This window comes from Pleurodeles waltl, chromosome 9 (genome assembly GCF_031143425.1).
Source record: "Pleurodeles waltl isolate 20211129_DDA chromosome 9, aPleWal1.hap1.20221129, whole genome shotgun sequence".
In the NCBI taxonomy this organism is placed as follows: domain Eukaryota; kingdom Metazoa; phylum Chordata; class Amphibia; order Caudata; family Salamandridae; genus Pleurodeles; species Pleurodeles waltl.
The window spans coordinates 272,406,156-272,428,868 of record NC_090448.1 but is presented as its reverse complement, the minus strand read 5'-3'; the positions used below and the strand labels follow the sequence as shown (position 1 = coordinate 272,428,868).

Sequence of the window (22,713 nt, the reverse complement as noted above, 5' to 3'; positions counted from 1 at the left end):
TATCCCTGAGAATAGGAGTCACTTGATCTTGTGTCTTGTGACTCAGAACACTTCAAAGAAAAACAACTTGCACAAATCTGGACACCACACTAGATGGCAGGAGTATGCAGAGCATGCATATCTACAGTCAAGATGCCATCAAACATGTTATTCTCACTGGGCCTGGCAGTCAAGGTAATAGTTCTCCATGAACATATGCACTAATGCCTGGCAGATGTCAAGGGAGGCACTACACTTGCCATTGCAGTAGCAGCAGCTTTAGCCCAGGTACAATGGGTTCCTAGACCCTCCAAAAGCTTCTTCTTGCCCAGTGCATAGCCTATCTTATTGCAGTAGACTATCCACCTCTACAAGTCCCACTTCTGCACAGCCTTCTCTTTCTTTACTCTGAAGAACCTCACAAAAAAAGTTGATTGTCCCCTTGATGGTTCTTGGTATGATCAATGTAAAAGCTTAAAGTCCTTTTTGGGTCTAGCCGGTATAGCGTCCCCTCTTTCAAAGGTAGAGTGAATAATGCTGGCATAGTGATGTGCTGCCCAAAGTGAATGGGAATCACAATTTTTGTCAAGAATGCCACCCGAGTACTCAGAAACAACTTCTGTCCAGGAAAATGGTGATGAATGGAGATTACACTGAAAGTGCCTGGAAGGCACACACATGACGAGGTGACAATCATGATGAAGAAGACAGTCTTCAAAGTCAGGAAATGCAGCACAGCAAACTGTGCATCGTCTTGAAGGGCATATGCATGAGAACTGTCAAGACCAAGTCACGTTCCAACTTCGCTATCCCATATTGTTTGACAGGGAACGTGTCAAACCTTTAATAAATCTTATCACAACAGGTGATTCAAACATAGACGCTTGATCCGGTCAATGCAGAAAGTCCAAAAGGACCGACTTGCAATCTTTAATAGTGCCTACTGCAAGAAGCTGCTGGGTGAAAGTTAAAATAAAAAAAAGGATGTCTGACAGTTTTGTAAGGATAAGTTTTACTAGGGCCACACAAGCCACAAATTTGTCCCAGCATAAATGGATTTTGCGGAAGGGAATCTGACTGCAAGGAGGACATTCATCACTTCAGGCGCCTGACTAAACACTTCACTGCTGCTGCTCAATGTTCTCTAATTTAGGTTTAGATTGCACAGATTAAGTGGGGCACCTTGCTCTGATGCAGTGGCAGAAGAAGCTCTGGAAGGTGTAGTATGATCGGAGGACAGATGATCATGCCTAGAAGTACAGAGACCACGCTTTCCTGGCCCAATCTGAAGGCTATAGGATGACTTGAGCCAAGACGTTCTGAATCTTTTTCAGACCTGGGGCAGGGGGCAGGTAGCAGGAGGCAGGGGCAGAAAGGAGTCCAGTTCTCCATTTCCAGTCGGAATGCATTCCAAACCAAATGCTCTTTGGGGAACTCCAAAGCACAAAACTTTCAACATGCACCTTCTGGACAGTGTTCTCTAGCCAAGGTTCTCTCCACCATTGGAAGACGCCCTACACCACCTGAGCATGCTTGGTAGAATACCACATGGCAGTAATGTTTTCTGTGTGTACTTCCACCAAAGTCCCTCCGATGGACAGTAGGAAGGCCTTCCCAGCCAGACAAATGGCCCGCAATTCCAAAAGAATGATGTAGAGCGAGACTTCTGACAGATCAGAGACCTGTGATCTCTACCTACCCCTGATGACCACCCCAACTGCAGGACATCTGTTCAGATTACCTGCTCCTGAATTCACTGGAACTGCAGATTCCATTGCAGAGTCTGCATGTGCCACCTGCTGCAACATACAATGAGGAATGACTGAGGCTAGGAGGCCAGAAAACCTCAGAGCTCCTCTCGCCCTGATCCAGGATCGAGGCTAAAATGTTCAGGAGTTATTGCAACTGAGGGAAGGTCTAGAACTGCACTGTGTCCAAGACAGCTCCAATGACTGGAAGCCTCTGCAAAGGAGTCAGGTGCAACTTCAGCTCTTCGGTTGTGAACCCCAGTGATGTCACAAGGTTTGCTATTTTCTGGGAGTGGGCCACAACTGACTGCGGTGAGCCTGCCTGCACCAGCCAGTCACTGAGGTAGGAAAAAAACTGGCAATTCCCCTAACCTCCAAAGGTGGGCAGTGACAATCATGTTAAAGAACATCCGAGGGTCACTGGAAAAGATGGAGGGCTGCATTACAAACATTCGGAAAATGCTCCTGGCCTACCTCGAACCATAGATGCAGTCAGAACTGTAGGAAAGTAAATGAAAATACCTGTGCTGTAGGTCCAAAGACACCATTGAGTTGCCTGGGTCCAGGGCAGACAGGATCTTACCCAGTGTAAGCATATGGAATTTGTGCTTCCACAGGAAGGGGCTCAGAGGCCAAAGGTCCAAAATAGGCCTTAGCCTCCCTATCCTTGTTTGGAACTACGAAACGAAAGTGACTATCCTCTCCTCTTTCCAAGACTGGTACTCTCTCAATAGCACACTTGGAGAGAAATCACACCTCCTACAGAAGAATGGACAGGTGATGGACTGAAACTTGTTTTGATATGGGGTTGACGGCAGTTATTTGGCAAGGCAAAAAAAATGTGCAGCACAATTTTTAAAATCCATTTGTTGAACTTTGTGGATCACCACCATGGGAGGAAGTGATCGATCCTTGCCACGCATTCCCTTCTTCATTGGATGGGCAGGCGCCACTTCTGGTGCTGTGTGTGCCCGAGTTTGTGCTGCTGCTTGCCATGTCTGGATGCGGAAAGTAAGGAGGCATGGCCCGCGCTAAGGCCAAGACCCCCTCTTCCCAAGCCGGGCTGCAGTTCCCTGAGGACCGTGTGCACGGGCTGCTCTGGAAGGGAAGCTACCCCGAGTGGGTGGGCGCTGGTGCCCTCGTCTATCTTTCAGCCATCCTGGAGTACCTGACTGCCGAGATCCTGGAGCTGGCTGGCAACGCAGCCCGGAACAACATTAAGACCCGCATCATCCCAGACACCTGCAGCTGGTCATCCGCAACAATGAGGAGTTCAACAAGCTGCTGGGCAGAGTCACTATTGCCCAGGGAGGAGTTCTGCCCAACATCCAGGCCGTGCTGCTTACCAAGAAAACAGAGAGACACAAGGCAGGGGGCAAAGCAAGGGGGTAAACTAAAGTGATTTTGTAGCTGCTGCTGCAGCAGGGGAAGAGTAATGGAAGGACAGATGTCACTGCTGGGCTGTGCATGGTCTGCCAAACCCACGCCCATTACCTCAGCAGGAGTTCTTCCAGGACTGCTGGCAAGATCTGACTGGCCACGTCCAACATGTAAATACCGACCTAGTAAGCGAAAAACATTTATCAACAGCAATGACAGACTTACGGAGGAAAACGTAAGCCAACCAAAAAATGCAATTTTCCTAGCTTCCCTAACAGAAGAAGTGGGAGGCAATAGGTTCAATCAATCAATCAAATTTCTTAAGCGTGCTACTCACCCAGTAGGGTCTCAAGGCGGTGGTGGTGGTGGGGGGGGGGGGGGGGTTGCTCAAAAAGCCATGTTTTGAGGTGCTTTCTGAAAGTTAGAGGTCCTGGGTCTTGCGTAGGTTGGTGGGAAGGGAGTTCCAGGTTTTGGGAGTGAGGTGGGAGAAGGATCTGCCGCCAGAGGTGGTGCGTTGGATGCGGGGGACTGTTGCGAGGGCAAGATCGGTGGAGCGGAGCTGTCGAGTCTGGGTTGTGGAAGTTGATTCGTTCATTGAGGTAGGCCGGTCCGGTGTTGTGGAGGGCTTTGTGAGCATGGATTAGGATTTTGAAATTATCCTTTTGTTGATGGGCAGCCAGTGTAGGGATCTGAAGTGGGCAGAGATGTGTTTGTGGCGAGGGAGGATGAGGATGAGACGTGTGGCTGATGTTCTGGATGCGCTGGAGTTTTCTCTGAAGCTTGGCTGTGGTCCCTAAGTAGAGGGAATTGCCATAGTGAAGTCTGCTGCTTATGAGTGCGTGGGCGACCGTTCTTCTTGTTTCTAAAGGAATCCATTTGAAAGTCTTGCGTAGCATGCGGAGGGTGTTGAAGCAGGAGGACGATATGGCATTGATTTGCTGAGTCATGGAGAGAGATGAGTTCAGTATGATGCCGAGATTGCGTTCATGGGTGGTGGGTGTTGTGGGCCACCAAGAGTCGTTCCATGCTGTCTTGTTGGGACCAAAGATGATGATCTCGGTATTTTCTGAGTTTAATTTGAGGTGGCTTGCTGTCATTCAGTTAGCGATGGTGAGGAGTCCGGCGTGTAGGTTATTCTTGGCGGTGGATGGGTTCCTCGTGAGGGAGATGAAGAGCTGGGTGTCATCAGCGTATGAAATGATGTTGAGGCCGTGGGGGCGGATGATGCTGGCGAGCGGAGCCATGTAGATATTGAAAAGAGTGGGGCAGAGGGAGGATCCTTAGGGGACCCCACAGATGGTCTTGGTGGCTGTAGACCGGAAAGGACGGAGGCGAACTCTTTGGGTTCTTTCGGAAAGGAAGGAGGTGAGCCAGTCCGGGGCTTTGTGGTGAAGTATGGCATTGAAGAGTGGCATATGGTGTTGAATGCTGTGGAGAGGTCTAGGTGGTTGAGGCGACGGTTTCACCCTTGTCCAATCTGGTCCGGATGTCGTCTGTGCAGGCGATGAGGGCGGTCTCGTGCGGTTGTTTTTGCGGAATCCAGACAGGGAGACGTCGAGTATGTTGTTGTCCTCCAGGTTGGGATTCACATTACCGGTTGATGTCTGAACAACAAAGTTCTCTGGTACAAGATATTTGGTAAGAAAGTCAATGTCATCAGTATCCCATCTGTGATGTCTGGCTACTTCCCTATTTAAAGGTGGGCAGAAACAGGGCCTCAACCGAGTGGCCATGAAGGAATAGTGAGGGCCTCCTAAAAAGGGAGCAAGGCTCTGCAGTAGCTGGCAATGCTGCTAAATTTCTGTAAGGACTTTAGCATGTGAGTTGAAACTCATTGATCATTGTCAGTAATGACATCATGTAGATGCTGAAAAGCATGGGTGAGATGAAAGAGCCTTGATGAACTCTTGCTTTTGTGACGTAGGGTTTGGATGACAAAGGGAGAGTATGAGCACAAGTTATCAATTTCAAACAGTCAATCAATCCACTTATATCCCTGCTTCAATATTGCAATAGCCAGATCCTCCCTTGTGGTTTGTAAATGGTTTGTTTCATTTGCCATTTTATTGCAATGCCTGTACGACTGAATTGAATAGAATGTTGTCCAAAAAAGCATTTGGGGGAAACATCTGATTCTATTTTTATGCTGAAGGATATGCAGTGTTCAGAATGAAAGTAGCCTACAGTGGCTGGTAGGTCTCACTTGGAAGTAATGGTAGCTGTCAATTCATCATATTCTCATGAAGGGACCTGGATGTTATGTACCCTTCAGACACACTTAAAGACACATGTCTGGCATTTCAAGGTGTTTCCAATTAATGTAAAGTGCCAATGTCTGTTAATTATATTCTGGAGATGTTTACTAGCAGAGTTAAATGTTCTGCGAAGATTAAGTTAAAAAGATGTTTCAGGGGCTGTGTAGGAAGCAAGTTCTGGTGCAATACACCCCCAGACCACTTTCTGCCTGGTTTTTGATGCAACTTTGACTGAAGAGCACTGGGTTCCTGTAAACCAGGTCCCCAGTGCCAGTGTTCCTTCCCCAAAACAGGTCACCTGGTCACTCAATCCCCAACTCGCCAGACACTTTAGAACCTCAGTAAGTACCTAGTAAATGGTACCCCTGGTACCCAGGGCATGGGAACTGACGAGGGCCCCTAAGAGATGCAGCACAACTTACACCACTTTAAAGAACACAGCACCAACCTTATGCAGACTGTCATTGCAGGCTGTGTGACAAGTTGCTCCCAAAAAAGAAAACACAACATGGTCCACAACCTGTATGCCATGTCCCCTAAACACAAAAAAAAAAAAAAAAAAAAACACAAATGATAGACGGAATGCGGAACCAATCAAACATTCACCCCCAGTCACAGATCTGGGTTTAATCCATTAATTATTTTGCTCACCATGCCATCCCATTTTGGACCCAGCCATATGCAAATCAGTCTTGACCCTGTTCCCCATGGGAACAGTCCAGCCCGAATTGCCAGGCCAGGTCATCCCTGGAACAGAAACAAGCCCCTATACACTGCATTTAATATTTGTAAGTCACCCATTAAAGCAGGCCTCACAGCCCTAAGGCAGAGTGCACTAGATTACATGTGTAGACATATCTATAAGAGCAGATCTGCCCCTGCAATGTCTTCGTCGATTCTTAGACACAGTAAGTGAACAGGAAAGCCATTTAAATACATGTGCTGGACACTGGTCATTAAGAGTTCCACAGCTACATGATGGCTTCACTGAAAACTAGGGATATTTGGTATCCATAAACCCTCACTAATGCCTGTGATAGATTTATTGCCCCCTGAAAAACTACCAACGGCTGGCGGGGCTCCCTGAGTAGTTCGAGCCAGCCTGCCACCAACAGATGAGAATCTAACCCCGAAGGGTGAGAGCCTTTGTTCTCTGAAGGTCAGAAACAAAGCCTGCATCGGCAGAGGTGTCACACAACCCTACCAAAAGGATGGCCTGCAAATCTGCAATCCAAGACAGGAGGCTTCAAAGAAGCCCACTTCCTTTGGTTTGCAGATATAGCCTTCCTCAGAGGAAGAGGCCAACCCCCTCCCCCAGGGACATCTGGAACCAGGACAGGTGGAAAAATTAGCTATGCAGGAGGCGTGCTACATTTCCAGGCTGGACATACCCATAGGGTGACCAGCCTGTAATAAACACAGCCTTAGAAATTCTTCCATCTTGTATGTGGTGGAATTAGGAATTCTGGGACAGGGTAATGCCCACTCCCCGTGGTCAGCTAGGGGGTGTAGTGAACCCATTGGCTATTACCCTTCACTCCCCGTAACACCCCCTAAATTAAGTATTTAGGGGTCCCCCAGATACCAGGACCTCTAATCTCTGCTGGACACAAAAGGAGGAGTGGATAAGAAGCCTGCTGAACCCAAGATACGAAAGCACAATGGTCTTGGCACCAACCCTGCTAGCCTGCCTGCTGCATCAGACCCTGATGCAGCAACTGATAAGTCCTGCCACTGCAGCCTCTAAGAAACCAGAAGAACTGCCAGTGCTTTGCAAAGCAACAAGAACATCCTTGGAGCAGAGGAGCTGTTTCCCTGCACCTGCAGGCAGCCCAAAAAATAACTGAGGACCGGGACCGCCAAAACCAGACTCCAGACATCACCACTGCACCCAAGCCACCTAGCTTGAGCTGGAATGGACCAACTATGTCAACGTGGTTCCTAGGCATTCCAGAGAGAAGTCCACCTTGACTTCACCCACTGTGGACTTCCCAGCAGCATCTGCAGTCTGTTTCTGCAGACCACCCCTTCACTACCACTACGGTGACTGAGACCCAACAGTCCCTTGCACCTGGACAGAGGAGAAAAGGGCCACTGGTATCCTTATGTCGCCCAGACTTGTGAGACCCCGAGCTCACTTGTTGATACAGACGGACTAGACCCCAGGTCCACACCTGCAGCCTATTTCTGTGGGCCCCCTTCACTGTGACCACCCCAGCGACGGTAACTCTGACGGTCTAAACCACCTCTGCACCCAGATGCCTAGGACTGAGAAGAACAGGACCACTGGTGTCCCTACATCCCCAAGCATCGCAAGACTTGAACCCCCTTGGTGGTTCGCCTTGACTGGACTCTCAGTACGCCCTTACATCCTCCCCTGCCCCCCACTCCAAAACTTTGTGACAGGTCGATCCCCATAGACTAACACATGGCACCATATGCTGATCTACACCGCTGCACCCGGCCGCCCCAGTGCCACCCGAGGTCGCTGTACTATACCTGTATTCAGTGCTTGTTCCTCCTCCATAGGATAACATTGCAGCATCTGAAAAATGCACAGCCGACTTTTGCAAACTCTAAATGATCATAACTTGAAAAGTACTCACCTGATTCCGGTGATCTTGGTATCTAAATGTATATACAAGTATGTGTTATTTTTATAAATTGGTGTCAGATTTCTATAGAGTGTGTGCTTTACATGTTTAGCACTAACCTCTGATAGGCCTAACTGCTCAAACACACTACCACAAAAGAGAGCATTTGGGATGTAATTTCCTGTGATACCTTTGGGGGTTTTCCTGGACTATTTCGACAGTGTACCTCATTTTAGTCCACCATTTAAAGAGCCAGCTTCCTACAGGCTGTACCAAGCCTTTTTGCAGGATTGTTTCAGTTGTCTTCTTGAATATTCTCAGTCTAACACCTGGTTTCATACAATGAAGAAATCTTTTCATTTTCAGTTTCTCCTTTGCTCATGAACTGTCCCTCTTGAAGTCTGTGATGTATATTTTGTGGGCGGTGGCTCGTGTTTCTCAGCAATGTACTGCATTCAATTGTTTTCCTGAATAAAGTGCTAAGTGCTGGGGCTGTATCAGGTACATGGCAGTTTCACTGTTTGCACAGAACACATCCACTTCTTTAAAAAAAAAAATATATATATATATATATATATATATATATATATATATATATATATATATTTACTGTTGTTTTTGTACAAATTATACATACAGTCATAGATGCATTATGCAAACCATGTCACAATAATATGCAATTAACTTGCGTGCCCTGCGCATTAGAGAGCAGGAACACTGTAAAGCAACTGCAGGGCATTAAACAACAGTTTGAGGCACGAAAAGTATTGGTCACACCAGCACTCACTCGAGTACAAGCACCTGGTAGTGGATAGTGTTGCACAGCATTCGTTTAACCATTCAGCAAGTCCAAACAAGCATGTCAGAGCCGGAAATCGACATATGGTATCTAGTGACATCAACAATGTGCAGCATTTCGTGCAACTAAAACATTACAATCTATTCTAATTGTGAACAGATATGAACTTAACAGTTACCATCATGCTGATGCATGTTACATTACATTTCTAATCTACATTTTAGTATGGGACTAGACTTATGTCAACTAAGCAGTATACAGCGGAAAACACTCAGGTGAAATGTGGAAAGTGCCAGTGTGTATCAGAAAGCATCATCGGTGCATGAGCCAGCATTTAGAGTAATGTCCACTTCAATGTGGGATGGCAGGGGACAACCGTGTATCGCATGGTTCCAATGCAGCATGGAGGTGTGTGTGAAGGCTGGCCAGAACACATCCACTTCTTATTAACTCCAATAACAGTTCATTATATTTCAATACAAATCTCACCACAATTCAGAATCGTTACACATTCAGATTTCAAGTGAAATACACATATACCCAGCCATCATTTGCATAGCCCCTTGACACAAGATCCAATATCCTGAATATAATGCAGAACTCTGCTAAAACCTCTCCTGTTATTCACTGTTCTACTATTTCAGCTCCCTACCTCTTGCTGATATCATATTTTTGTTTCTCGGCTCCTTAGTCTTTTTGTACTCTTCAAATAATTAAAAATTTAAAAAATATATTGCCTTTAACCCATACTTGACTTTTCATACAATGTGGAAATCTACTACAGGATTAGGTAGCTACAGCATTTGTATGTGGACTACATTTGTTTCAAGTCTCGCCTACCAGAACGCACAAGCTGTGTGTTTGCAAAGGCCTCTTTGAGGGTCTACCAAAAACATACAATGGGCGTACAGCCCACCAACTGCTTAACATTAGTTGGCTTTATTGTCCATCTTATTTGCTTGCTTCTCATTCTGTGACTTTACTGCTCCCATTCCGTTTATCTTGTGGAACACAGCCTCTTATCATCCTTTTGATTGACAGACTTGCATCCTTTCACTGCACACTTTCAGGAAATAACTTTTTTTTTTATACAGTTAAGGACTCTATGAAAGTGCTTGAGTTTTTCAGCTTTCTCCATTCCGGTGCTTCATCAGCACCTGGCAAAACACACACTTTTCCCCTGGTCTCTCTTTTGTATGCTTCTCCCCTGAACAAACCTCGTGCTCAGTGTTTGGCAAGGGTCGAAAGCACCAGAGAGAGACAAACACTCCCATGGCACCAGCAGGTGGTGCAAAACAAAAAAACAAACAAACATTTGTAACTAAAAAGATAAATAAATAACCAGAATAATGGTGTAGTTTTATAAGATGGCCAAGCAATGTGCTAAGAGTTTAAATAGAAGACCAAACACTTCCCTATTACCAGACTGTGAGAAAGGGCCTCTTTTCGACATGGTTAGACCCCACTTTGTGCCCGACATATCATGTAGCCTAGAAATGGTAGTGTCCAGGGGCCCTGCTAATCAGGTTCCCTGGACCAGAGCTATTTTCCCAAAACTGTTGTGATGCATTGGCTCAATTGGATACACCTTTAGCTACTACTGTAAGTCCCTAGTATAAGGTACTGACATACCCAGGGCATGGGGTACTAAGTGTAGGTTCCTGAGGGCAGCAGCACTAATTGTGCCACTCTCTAGGGCCATGCACCCAGGTATACCCAGTCCTATTATTGTAGGCTGAGTACGCTGGGGCAAACCTAAAACTTTCCACCATACACTATGTATAAGACATCCCTGTGGCAGGCCATCCAGCCCTAAGGCAGGGTGCACCATATTATATGTGAGGGCATAGCTGCATGAGTAATATGCCCCCACTGTGTCTATGCCAAACCGGGACCTAGTGAGTGAACAGAGCTGCCATTTTAATTTTTGTGGTGGACACTGGTCAATACGAGTTTCCCAACTATATGATGGCCACTCTGAACCCTAGGTTGTTTGGTATCAAACAACTCAGAATGATAAACTGGGACCAGTATTGGATTTGTCCCCAAATGTACCCAGGGGTCACCCTAGAGGTTCCCCCTGCAAAAGTAAACTACCCTGGCCACCCCTAACCCCCCCCGCTAACCCCCACTTTTGGTGGGAGCAACGGCGGCAAAATACACAAAGGGTAGAAGTCATGGCCCCACCTGGCATGCACCTTTAAGGTGTTGCCTGCGAGATGGGCACTCATTTCACTTTCTTCCATCTTGGATGGAGGAAAAATAGCCAACTAGGTATAAGGGAGCGACACCACCCCACAGGAAGTGGTCGCTTGGTGGGTGTAGCTACCCTAAGGTAGATGGCCCATTGGTCACTACCAGGTTCCCCCTAAAATGCTCACGAAATACAGTACTTAGTGGGCATCCCTAGACTAGGAAATCAGATTCGACAGACAAAAGACGACCAGCACCAAGAAGATCCAAGGCAAGAGAACTGTGGACCTGCTGCAACAAAGAAAAGGCGCCAAACCCTGCCTGCTGCACCCAGGACCCGACAATCACTGCTGACGAGCTGCTGGGCAACTAGAAAAAAACTAAAACACCAGAGGACCTCCAGCCTTTGTAAATCACCATAGACCTCCCCCAGAGTGGAGGTACTACTCTACAACAGCAAGAAACCAGCAAGGCAGTGACAGTCACTAAACTGACCAGCCGCTAACTCCTGAACCAGATGCCGCAACTGGACCAAACTACACAACAACGACTGCGAGGACAAACCCTGCTAGAGTGCCACGTTTGGTGGCACCGCACCTCCCAGTGGTCAAACCGTGGCAATATCCTGGGAATTGGTCAGCCAACGTCGGACACCGAGAAAACCAGACTACCTGTAGTGAATCCTAGTTTGTTTTAACGGGATAACAGGAGTTAGCTTAGCCGTAGCCTTGTAAACTTGTGCCCCCGTCACCCAGTGACTTTTAACCTACTTAGCTTGCTCTGTCTTAGTCCATTTAATTATTTATTTCCTTTAAGATGGCGGCCTTGTTTATAGTTGGGCCACTTGTTATGGGTTCTATTATCAGTGTCACTGCGCCAAGGCGTCAAGATCAAGCACTAAAGACAAACATACAGTAGGTATTCACACTTAGGGATTTTCCCTCTCTATACTTTCGAGGGATTGTTGATATTAATTGCCGTCCCTAGCATGCCTGTTATCTATTGTTATGAATAACACTTATGTCAGGGGACTTTGTAGATCTGTATAAATACAACACACTTTAGATAGATAATCAGAGGAATTCCGACAAGAGGGCATCGCCACCATCGTTGATACCAATGCTGCAGTCATCTTGACGCTGACCCAGTCTTCGTGTCCCTGCGGAGTCTGAGATAGAGACCTCATTCCAAGGTAACGAGGGTTGGGGGCTCCTCTCATGGACACGACTTTGGCAGATTAGGTTTAACAAACCCAGCTCTCCTTTAGGTAGGAGGTTAGACCTATTTTCCTTAGGGTACTAGGGCTTATTCCATCTTTTACATATACATATATTTCTTTCATATATTGCACAATGTTGGGGGTCTTTATAACAATGACTCTCTTCTTCACAATATTGTTGCTTGGTATATTCATTATCCTAATCATTGCAGTTCATGCAACTTATCACAAATTGCAGTTATGTTGAATAAAAACTATTATAACTTCACTGCATCTGTGTTATTGCCTTTGTTTGTATGAGACATAATAAATCTATGAGAAAAGGGTAATCTCTGTTTAACCACGACAACCCTGAGATATCGTACTTGGAGTCCATGCGTAAGCGACTGCTACAAATCACCTTTTACTATTGTGTTTCTGGTGAGGTACTGGTAGTAAGCCAGTAAGGTTTGGACAACAGTTACAACTAGTTGTAGGAAGAGACTAAGGGCCAGATGTAGCAAAGGGTTTTTCCCATTCTGTGTCAATGGGAAAATGTGTTCGTACATATGGCCCTAAGTCACCTACAAACGAAAGTACTGTCATCCTGAGACCAGCAGTCTTACTCAGAGCAAGAGTCCAAACTACGACATACCCAGGGCTGAAGAAGGACCAGGAGGAAGCCCCAGTCGAGGATTGTCATCAATACCCTAGACTTCCTGCCAGAGTGCCCCTGCTGTCCTGCAAACGACCCTTGAACCAACTTACCTCCTGCTTCTGTGAGCATCCTTGTTCACAGCTCCTGGCTCCCCGATTCGCTCTGCACCCGGCCACCCTGTGCCCTCACTGAAGAACCTGCTGTGCTTAAAGAGTCCTTGGAGAAGCCTCTCAAAGAGCCCAAGCAAGACACTGTGGACTATGTGCTTGGCCAATGTTTAAGAATGTCTGAGTACGTGGAGGAAGCCAGCAAACATCTTCAGGCCAACCAGCAGCTGCAAAAGCTCTGGTATAACCAGAAAGTTGCTCTGGTGGAGTTCCAACCAGGGCAGAACTTTGAGTGTTGGAGCCTGTTGCTCCAATGGCCCTCAAGGACAAATGGTCTGGGTCCCATCCCATACTTGAAAGAAAAGGGGATGTCACTTATCTAGTTGACCTAGGCAGCTGCAAAAACCCCAAAAGAATTATACATGTTAACCATCTAAACATCTATGACAGAGCTGATGTGACCATGTTCATTGTTACACGTGAGGGAAAGGAAGATGAGAGTGAGCCTCTCCCTGATCTTCTCTCCAGCAACCCCCAAGATGGTTCTGTGGATGGAGTGGTCTTATCAGACAACCTCACAGAGCAACAGCAAACTGACTGCAGGCAAGTCCTCAACCAGTATGCTGGATAATTCTCTGTGCCACCTGGAAAAGCCAACTGATCTACCAATCGTGTAGACACTGGTGACAGCTTGCCTGTCAAGAACAAGATTTATAGACAGTCAGATCATGTCAGAGAGAGTATTCAAGCAGAAGTTAAAAAGATGCTGGATTCGCGTGTCATTGAACCCTCTGACAGTTCCTGGGCTAGCCCAGTAGTTTTTGTCCCCAAACCTCACTCCAAAGGGGAGAAAAGGGAAATTAGGTTTTGTGTGGACTACAGGGGCCTCAACTCTATGAAAAAAAACTGATGCGCACCCAATTCCAAGAGCTGATGAGCTCATAGACAGACTGGGGGCAGCCAAACATCCGAGTACCTTCCCTCAGGAATGTGTACTGCCCTAGCAGCAAGCTTCAAGGGGCTTATTTCCTTTGAAACTCGACCCCCAGGCCTGCTGCTAGCAGCAGATGGTCACCCCCCTTTGGCAGGAGCAATGGCAGGAAAATACATAAAGGGTAGAAGGAGTGGCCCTTAAGGTGTTGCCTGAGAGGTGGGTACTCTATTTCACTTTTCTCCATCTTGGATGGAGGAAAAATAGCCAACCAGGTATAGGGAAGCAACCATTTCCCACAGAAAGTGGTCACTTAGTGGGTGGCCCATTGGTCACTACCAGGTTTTCCCTAAAATGCCTACTAATTATGGTATTTAATGGGCATCCCTAGACCAGGAAATCAGATTCGACAGACAAAACAATACCAGCACCAATAAGGTCCAGGACACGAGAACTGTGGACCTGCTGCAACAAAGAAAAGGTGCCGAACCCTGTCTGCTGCACCCAGGACCCGACAATCGCCGCTGAGGAGCGGCTGGATAACTGGAAAAACTCTAAAGCACCCCAGAGTACCTCCAGGCTTCAAACATCACCATAGAACTCACTCCAGAGTGGAGGTACCACTCTACAACAGCAAGAAACCAGTAAGCCAGTGAGGGTCACTTCACTGACCAACTGCTAAATCCCGAACCTGATGCTGCAGCTGGACCAAACTAAACACCGACAACCACAAGGACAAACCCTGCTATTGTGGCATGTTTGATGGCGTTGCACCCTCCAGTGGTCAAACCATGTCAATACCCTGGCTATTGGTCAGCCAACATCGGACACCAAGAAAACCAGCACGCCTGGGGCTGAAAAAGACCAGGAGGAAGCCCCAGTCGAGGAACTTCAGGAACATCGTGGACCTCTCGCCAGAGTGCCTCCATTGCCCTGCAAAGGACCCTAGAACCAGCTTACCTCCTGCTTCTGAGGGCATCCTTGCACACAGTTTCTGGCTCACCAATTCAATCTGAACCCAGCCGCCCTGTACTCTGCACCGAAGAACCCCCCTGTGTCATAAGGGTCTCTCTCCACCTCTCCCTGCAACTTCGATACTCCAGGGGGACTCCAAGGAACCATCTTTAAACTTACGTGTGCAGTGTTTTTCCAAGTGGTCCCCCGCAGTGGCCTTGCACCAGCTCCAGAGACCTTCTCCTGCTGCTCCTCCCGGAACCGGGAGCCACCCGAACTTCCCCAGCTGGCACAGTGTGCCCACCGACGACTTCGACCAGCCAGCAAAAGAAGAACTGGGTAAACCAACTGTACGATTTTATATGTATATTTAAAAGTGATCTTCCATTGATTCCTATGGTGCCTAACAACGTACAAAAAGACTAATTAGTTAAGTACTTTTCGAGATAAGAGTTATTTTTATAAATTGGTCTCGAGTTATTCCTTTGAGTGCGTGAGTTGCAAGATTGATACTCTTGAGTACAGCAAATGCTTTGCACTTCTCCAAGATTAGCCTAACTGCACGACCAAGCTACCTAAAAAGTTAGAGCATTAGGTGATCTAGTTTTTACCCCTGTAAACCAACGTGTGGTTGCCTGGACCCCCTGCACACTGTGCCTAGCTTTACACACTATATAGAGGGCCAGCCTCCTACACAGGCTCGCTCTATACCTTTTGTTTTTTGGTGTTCCTTAACTCTTATCTGGAAACTGTTTGCTTCCCTGTAAAATACCTTAATACCTCTCCAGGGATAAAGCATTATATTACACTTGAGCTAAATAACATTTAATCGTGGAAGAATGATTTGGCACAAGGAAACAGCTTTTGCCCTGCCATTTTTAACACACATCAAATTGAGCTACTGCAGTACTGTGAACAAATTTCCAGGTTTTCCATCTTTTCTCCCAATTGTCCTCTCAACAATGAGGTGTCTTCTTGTAACAGACATCCTGAGCTCTACAAACACATTAGGTCATCCTCATTCTATGAGGACTAAGAATACAATTTGCTTTGATGCCAAGGAATATCTGATACCCACAAAATAGGGCAGGATGGCCTGAACTGCGTGGTTTGGAGGATTGAAAAGTGCAGTATTTTTTGCTTTCTAAAATAACAAGCATGTCTTCTACAGCTGGCTTTCATATATGTAAGGTACGGGGTGCTATAGGAAATAGTAAAGTAGAAACAGTATGTTGTAGTGCTGGAGTAGTACCGCATTCACTAGCTACTGCAGCATTCTGAGTAGTAAGAATTATCAAATGCTTAATCAGCAATGCATACATACTGAACCTTTGTCATTCCCATTTACCTTGAGTATTTTGTCTTTGAACACAAGCATATGAAATAGGTTCATGAGTCTTCTCTCGATTGGTTTCTAGGAGCAGAACTCTGGGGTCTGAAAAAGAAAGAATATTCGGTCTGTAGAACTTAATATCCTCCACCGTTTTGGTAGTCTTTGTACAATGACTCCTTGGACAAGAAGTAAAACGTCAGTGATCGATAAACTGATACAGCTGAATGTACAAATCTGCAATAGGACCTCTCACCGAAGAAGACCTATACATAGGATACCTGATCTTGTGAGAATAAGGCTACATATGGAGCAGAAAGATATTTTGAGTTGGGGAAACTAGAAGAGACCATCTGTGTTGTAAGTGCTCACATATGGAGCATAAATACATTGACGGGAAACCTGTGTTAACCAGTGACATTTATGTTGCTGAATGTCCATGCATTTCCTTGTATCTGGGATTGCGTTATAAAGTGGTTTCAATTGTTAAACTGTGAAAGAATTAGCTGTGTAATGTAACATAACTGAAATTTTAAAAAAAGTGGTGTGCATTTATATTATGTTAACAAACTGATATAGCGCATAGCTACTCTAGGGCCTCCCAGCGCTTAAATAGATCCTCCAAAACACAAGTGATTTTTAAGGCAATGACCATAACATTGGAATAATCATAAAAGAATAAGTTACTTACCTTATGTAACACTCTATTCCCTTGATACTATAACCACAGATTCCTAGCCTATAGAATAAATCCAGTTCCCAGACTAGATTTGGAATTCTTAAAGCAAATGATACAGCACGGCAACTGATGGCACTGTTAGATAGGACCATCACCTTGTGCTACCCCAGCACAGGAAGGTAAGCCACTGAAGGTTCGAGCCAGATAACTATCGCTGGCTCAGGTCAAAGTCCTCTTGGACCCTTGAGCCCAAAACGAGCGGAGCCTTCACATGGCTTCTAGCTGCAACCCACTCCCTAATTCCATGCAACGAGAATTAAAGATAAACATCAACCTTTCATGTAAAACAGGAGAAAGCAATACCATCTAGTGACTGAATTGCACAGAGTGAAACCAGAAAATCCAGCTTCGCTCCTTGACCAAATTGTGTAATCTCAGGCAAATATTTCACCAAGCCTCTTTTTCCTTCATTATTCCATATATGTTGCAACTTGAAATACTCGAGTTCAGTATGTGTGATATGCAAGAACCTGTATTATGCTTATTTAATAGACTATAATGTTACTCGACAGAGCAGTAAGAACCAGTGCACATGACTGATGACTTGCCTCTTAGGGTTTGAATTGGCTAGGGTTAGGGCATGGGTTCCTATTGGACCGCGGTCACCTGATCACTAGTTATTTACCCTAGGGCTCAGGGTGTCCAGTTAAAGGGCGGCAGGTTAAGACGGTTGCCCATTTGGGCCGGAAGAGGGCCTACAGCCAGAAATTCAAGTAAGCAACCACTCATTTACAAAACATTTCTCTGTTAGAACTCCTTAAACTACACCTACACTAAATGCCCACCTCTTATATACATTTACTGGAATACTAATAAAACACCCCATCAAGCATTTAACCTTTTCAACAACTAAAACAACCACAACACCAACATCACACAAGTTATCACAAACAATAAATCAATTAAAAACACACAACCCAAAGAACTTACAAACACTGTACTTGCCAGAAGGAAACTAATTATCAAGGTGTTCTAATCATACCTTCCCACCGTAACTCCCCACACTCCACTTAAAATCACCAGAAACATCAGTTGCAACACCATTACCCACCACAGAAAGCCCACAATATACAGACATCTCAAAAATCTAATTTCTCTAACCTAACAACCTCCCCTGAACCTCCTCCCAAAAGCCGCAACCACAATACCCACTGAAACCAGCCACACCAAAATACACTATGCCCCTGCTCCTACAAAAACACATCCACCTCAAAGCACAAAGACAAGAAGGAAGAAACAAAAACTAAAATAGCTACCCTTCAAAGGCATCAACAAAAAATACTTTGCCTTACTCTCTAGATACCAGAACTCACCTTCATTACCTTTATTACATAAACATGGCTGAGTGAAGATTTTGCACGCACATAACATTAAGCCAACTCACCTGATTTTCTCATCATCAACAAAATATTCTATTGGTAAAATTGGAGGGGGCCTGGCTATTGTCCATGAAAATCACTACAAACACTAATTGAAAACCTCACCACGGATGGCTGTGAATCCTTGATGATAAGATGTCTCCCCACTCTAACTACAACTTATTCCTTCCTCTTAATAAATAGATATATACACCATGCAGAAATGCCATCTTTAAAGATATCCTACTAGATACAGGGACAAACATGCATCCGGACTACCTAATCCTAAACACTCTAGGAAGCCTCAATATATGGCTGGACAACAAGAAGTTAACCACAATCACAGCTATCAAGATCAACAGCTCTATCAAAAACAACACTTGCGAGTCACCAAAAAACAACAACAGACGCTAGTACAGACAATGGAATAAAAACTAGACAGCCCCCAAATGAACAGTCATCTTGAAAGAATCCCAATAAACATGTAGCCGAGAGACATACACAGCTTCTACAAATGATTCTCTCTTGCATTGGACAAACCAATGGCAAAAAAAAACATCCAGGGTTGCTCACAAAAAGAATACCACATGGCTTAATGACAACATCAAATGAATGAAAACACAACTCCACATTCTGCAAGGCAAGCAAAGAAATAAAGTGATGAAACAGACTAAAGGCCCATTGTGCCATCATAACAGAGTCTACAGAAGAGCCATCTGAACCAAAAAAAAAAAAAAAGACACCACTGCTTTGAACACATAACTGAAGCCAACTGCCCCTCCAAAGAACTTTACAACATTCTAACAGAATTTGCAATCCAGATTCACAAAACAAGAAACACCACAATCACAAGACTTGTGTGACAGAATTTCCAATGAGTTTATCGGGAAACTTAAAAAAAGATTGAGAATTACTTTAAGGGGAATACAAACACCATTTGAACTACCCACCATAGGAAGAGACAATAATCATCATTCTAAGCATACTTTCAAAACCCTGTCACAAAAAGATTTTCTCAGTATATTCATTGTAGCCAGACCATCAGGGCCATCTTCAGGCCCAGCACCACCAAAAAACCTTTAAAGATATACTTTGCACAACTTGGGCAGGAGAGGTAGCCAGATGGCTACCCAACAACTCCTGCGACTAGGTTTATTTCCACCTCAACTGATAACCTCATACATTAGACCTTTCCTCAAAATATAAAGCTTGATCCCTCCAACGCAGCACACTACAGGCCCATATCAAATAGGCCATTCTTATCAATCATTTTTTAAAGAGCAGTGTTTACTCAATTCTCAAGCTGAACAGAACATAATGATTGTATGTCAGACCAACAGTCCAACATCAGGCCAAGCATGGCCGCAGAGTCAGCCATGACCTCCATCTGGGATGATCCAGAGCTGATAGTGGAAAAGACAGAGTAGCTGCCTTGCTTCTTCCAGATTTTTCAGCTGCATTTGACATTGTCCACCACCACACACTACTACAAAGATCACAGAATCTCGAGGTCCACGATAATGCTCTAAAATGGATTGCTTCTTATCTCTCAGACCTACCACATCCGCTCCCCAAACACACACACATACAACATTGTGGTGTCCCTCTGAGGTCCATCAGCCCCCTTCTATTATTCAACATCTACCTAAAACACCTACCAGGCCTGATCACTTGTTACAACTATGTAGATAACACTCAAATTATATCAAAGATGGATAATCTGGGAAGACCTCTACAATTAAAAAGTTGATGACTGCTTTAGTGCCATAAACACATGGTTGGTGAATAACTATCTAAAGTTCAATACTGCAAAGATGTAGATTATGACCCATGGACAAAAACAAAAATAGCGTACCGCTGTGTGTCCTAAAGAACTTGAGGCGCCTCAAACAACATCAAGGGGAGTAAGAGAGCTGGGAATAATCATGGAATCAGACTTATCCTTGATACTACAAGTTAACAACATCACAAAAAAAGCCTTTAATACAATGAGAACACTGTTACTACTTTCCATATACTGCATACAAAAATGAACTGCAAGTCGTCCTCACACTCATAATCTGCAAGCTTGACGATGCAAACAGCCCACATCTTGGCTCACCCTCATTCATCATGAGTAAAATTCAACGCATCCAAAATTCTGAAGCAAGGTTTATTTTCCACCTTTCCCCAAGAGAACGCATGATCCCAGCCCTGCTCTCGCTCCACTGGCTACCTAAAACTAGAAAGGCAACATTCAAGAGAACCTGTGTTGCAGAATCTCCCAAGGAAAAGCAACACTATAACAAGTTAAATTCATGCAATACAAACAAAACAGAACACTGTGCTCCTCCGTAGAAAGCACTGCTTTCTCAGTACAAGCACCACCCTCTGGAACTCACTCGCAGCCAGAATGTAAAGCATCCCGGAGCATATACACTTCCAAAAAACAGTTGAAAACATGGCTATTTCCAAGATAACTGCACCATCCCACATATCAGCAAGAGAACATAAAACATATCCGCTACGAGAGCTGTCCATCAACAGTACAGTACAGCCAAAAAAACAAAACAGACATCACCAAATGATTAAGCATGGAATAACTAAAGAGATCTATCACACAATCAGAGGACTTTAATCTAGTCCACCACTGAGGGTCACAAATATCTATACACTCTGACAGCTTCTTTATAGCTCACAATAAAGATATGGGATGAAAGTAAAAATGCCCATCCCAACAGATCTCTCCATTTCTCTCTCCCTCCAAACATGTCAGCTTCAGGACTATAACTATATACAAAATGTCACACTGGACAACTCAGTGTGGTATCCAGCTAAGCAGGCTATAATAAAAAAATACCACAATGTGACCTACAGAACTGCTCACAGCTGCCAGCATACTGAAAACCATAAACATGTTGTTTGTTGCAGGATTTACATGCCAAAACACTTAAAAGGCTCAACTCATGCATGGGCTCTTAGAGACAATTCATCCCCTTAGCTGGGCTCGCCCTGTTAATTTGCTGGCTCACCCTCCTTTAGGCCCCGGAAGTAAAGGAGCAAAGCCAAATATAAAAGGCCGCCCCTGCACAGTGACATCAGTTTCTATCTTGATCTCTCCATGCCTGCAGATATAGATCAATCGTGACAACCTGAGGTTGACAGTGATCCAAAAACTAGCCTCTGACCTTTTTAAGTTGGGTAGATGTCCTCTGCATAGAGCAGGGTGCAAGTGAGACACTTTTTGGTACCATTTTAGATCTTAAAAAGAGGCTACTTCACAGAACAAGGACGTGCAGGGCAGTAGAGAATCTGTGGTTAGATACAGCATACCTAAAAAGAACGTTACTGATGGAAAGTTGAGAAAATGAAACTTTTTGAGTGGCAGCCCCCATTGTTATTTTCTGAATTTTATTGCTGGGGTTTAGGGCCTGCATACCGGGCTCTAGCCCCTTAAAAAAAATGGAGAAACAGGCTGATCCTTTAATGAGATATTTAACTCTCCTGTAAGACCATGGTATATGGTGCTGAAGCTCCACCCATGGCATAGAAAGTTAAATGCCACCTGTGGGCTGTAGCATTTATTGTGCCATCCACAAGAGAGACAAGGAAAACATGGCTTCAGGCTTACTAGTGTTGCATGACTGCTGGAGTTTGAAATCTGCTGCAGTCCAGCCTGTCCAAATTACCCTTTTGACAGGGTAAAAACTCGGTTTTAAATATCAATAAGTCACTCCTATGTAGACCATGAAGCCCACAAGGTTGAGTGCATGGAATTTAAAAGTGGAGCATGTACAAATTCAAAGTTTGCATGTTCTTCCAGAGACAAGCTCCCAAAAGTTATTTTCACTGTGGAAGGCTCTGGCCATCCTTTGTGGAAAACTAGTCTACAAATTAAAATATTAATTCTGGTACCTTAGGTTAGGGACAAGCTAGAACACAAATTGGCAAAGCCAATAAGTCTTGGCAATCCGAGAGCTATAGACGTTGTCAAGGTTAATGTTTTTTAACTGTGTGTTGTGGAGTGGATATATGTGGTGTGCAGTGGAGGTATGCAAGTTGGATTAGAATTGTTTGTTATGGAATTGTGTGGTGTTGAGTGGAGTTATGTGCAGTAGAATTATGTGGAATGGCGTGCAGTGGAACTATGTGGATACTAAGTAGGTGGTACTGAGTGTACTGTAATTATGTGGAATCAGATTGTCAGAGTGTAATTATGTGCAGTGGTATTGTGCGCTGTTGAGTGGCAAGTAGTGAAGTGGAATTATGTTGTGTGGTTTGGATGGATATGGTGTGTAGTAGAATTGTGTTGTGGAGTGGAATTATGTGGTTTGGTGCGGAATTAAGTGGTCCGGAGTGCAACAGTGTGCCATTGAAGTGTGCGGCATGGAACTGTGTGGCTTTGAGTAAACTTAAATTGAGTGGAATTATGTGCCATGGTGTGGAGTGTATTTATATTGATTGTTGGATTTATGTGGGGTGTATTTAGGAGTACTGGATAGATTGTAATT

General features: G+C 44.9%; 1 protein-coding gene across 2 annotated transcripts in view; it reads right to left on the bottom strand.

The window, feature by feature from the left end:
- Positions 1 to 22,713, bottom strand: part of ATRIP (ATR interacting protein) — a 266,785-nt gene that overhangs the window by 159,498 nt on the left and 84,574 nt on the right. The window contains exon 7 of one of the 2 annotated variants that reach the window (XM_069206686.1): positions 16,145 to 16,231. The exons of the other annotated variant lie outside the window; for it this stretch is intronic. Within the exon in view, the coding sequence (XP_069062787.1) occupies positions 16,145 to 16,231 (87 nt within the window). The remainder of the gene's footprint in view (positions 1 to 16,144; positions 16,232 to 22,713) is intronic. 2 annotated transcript variants of the gene reach the window in all.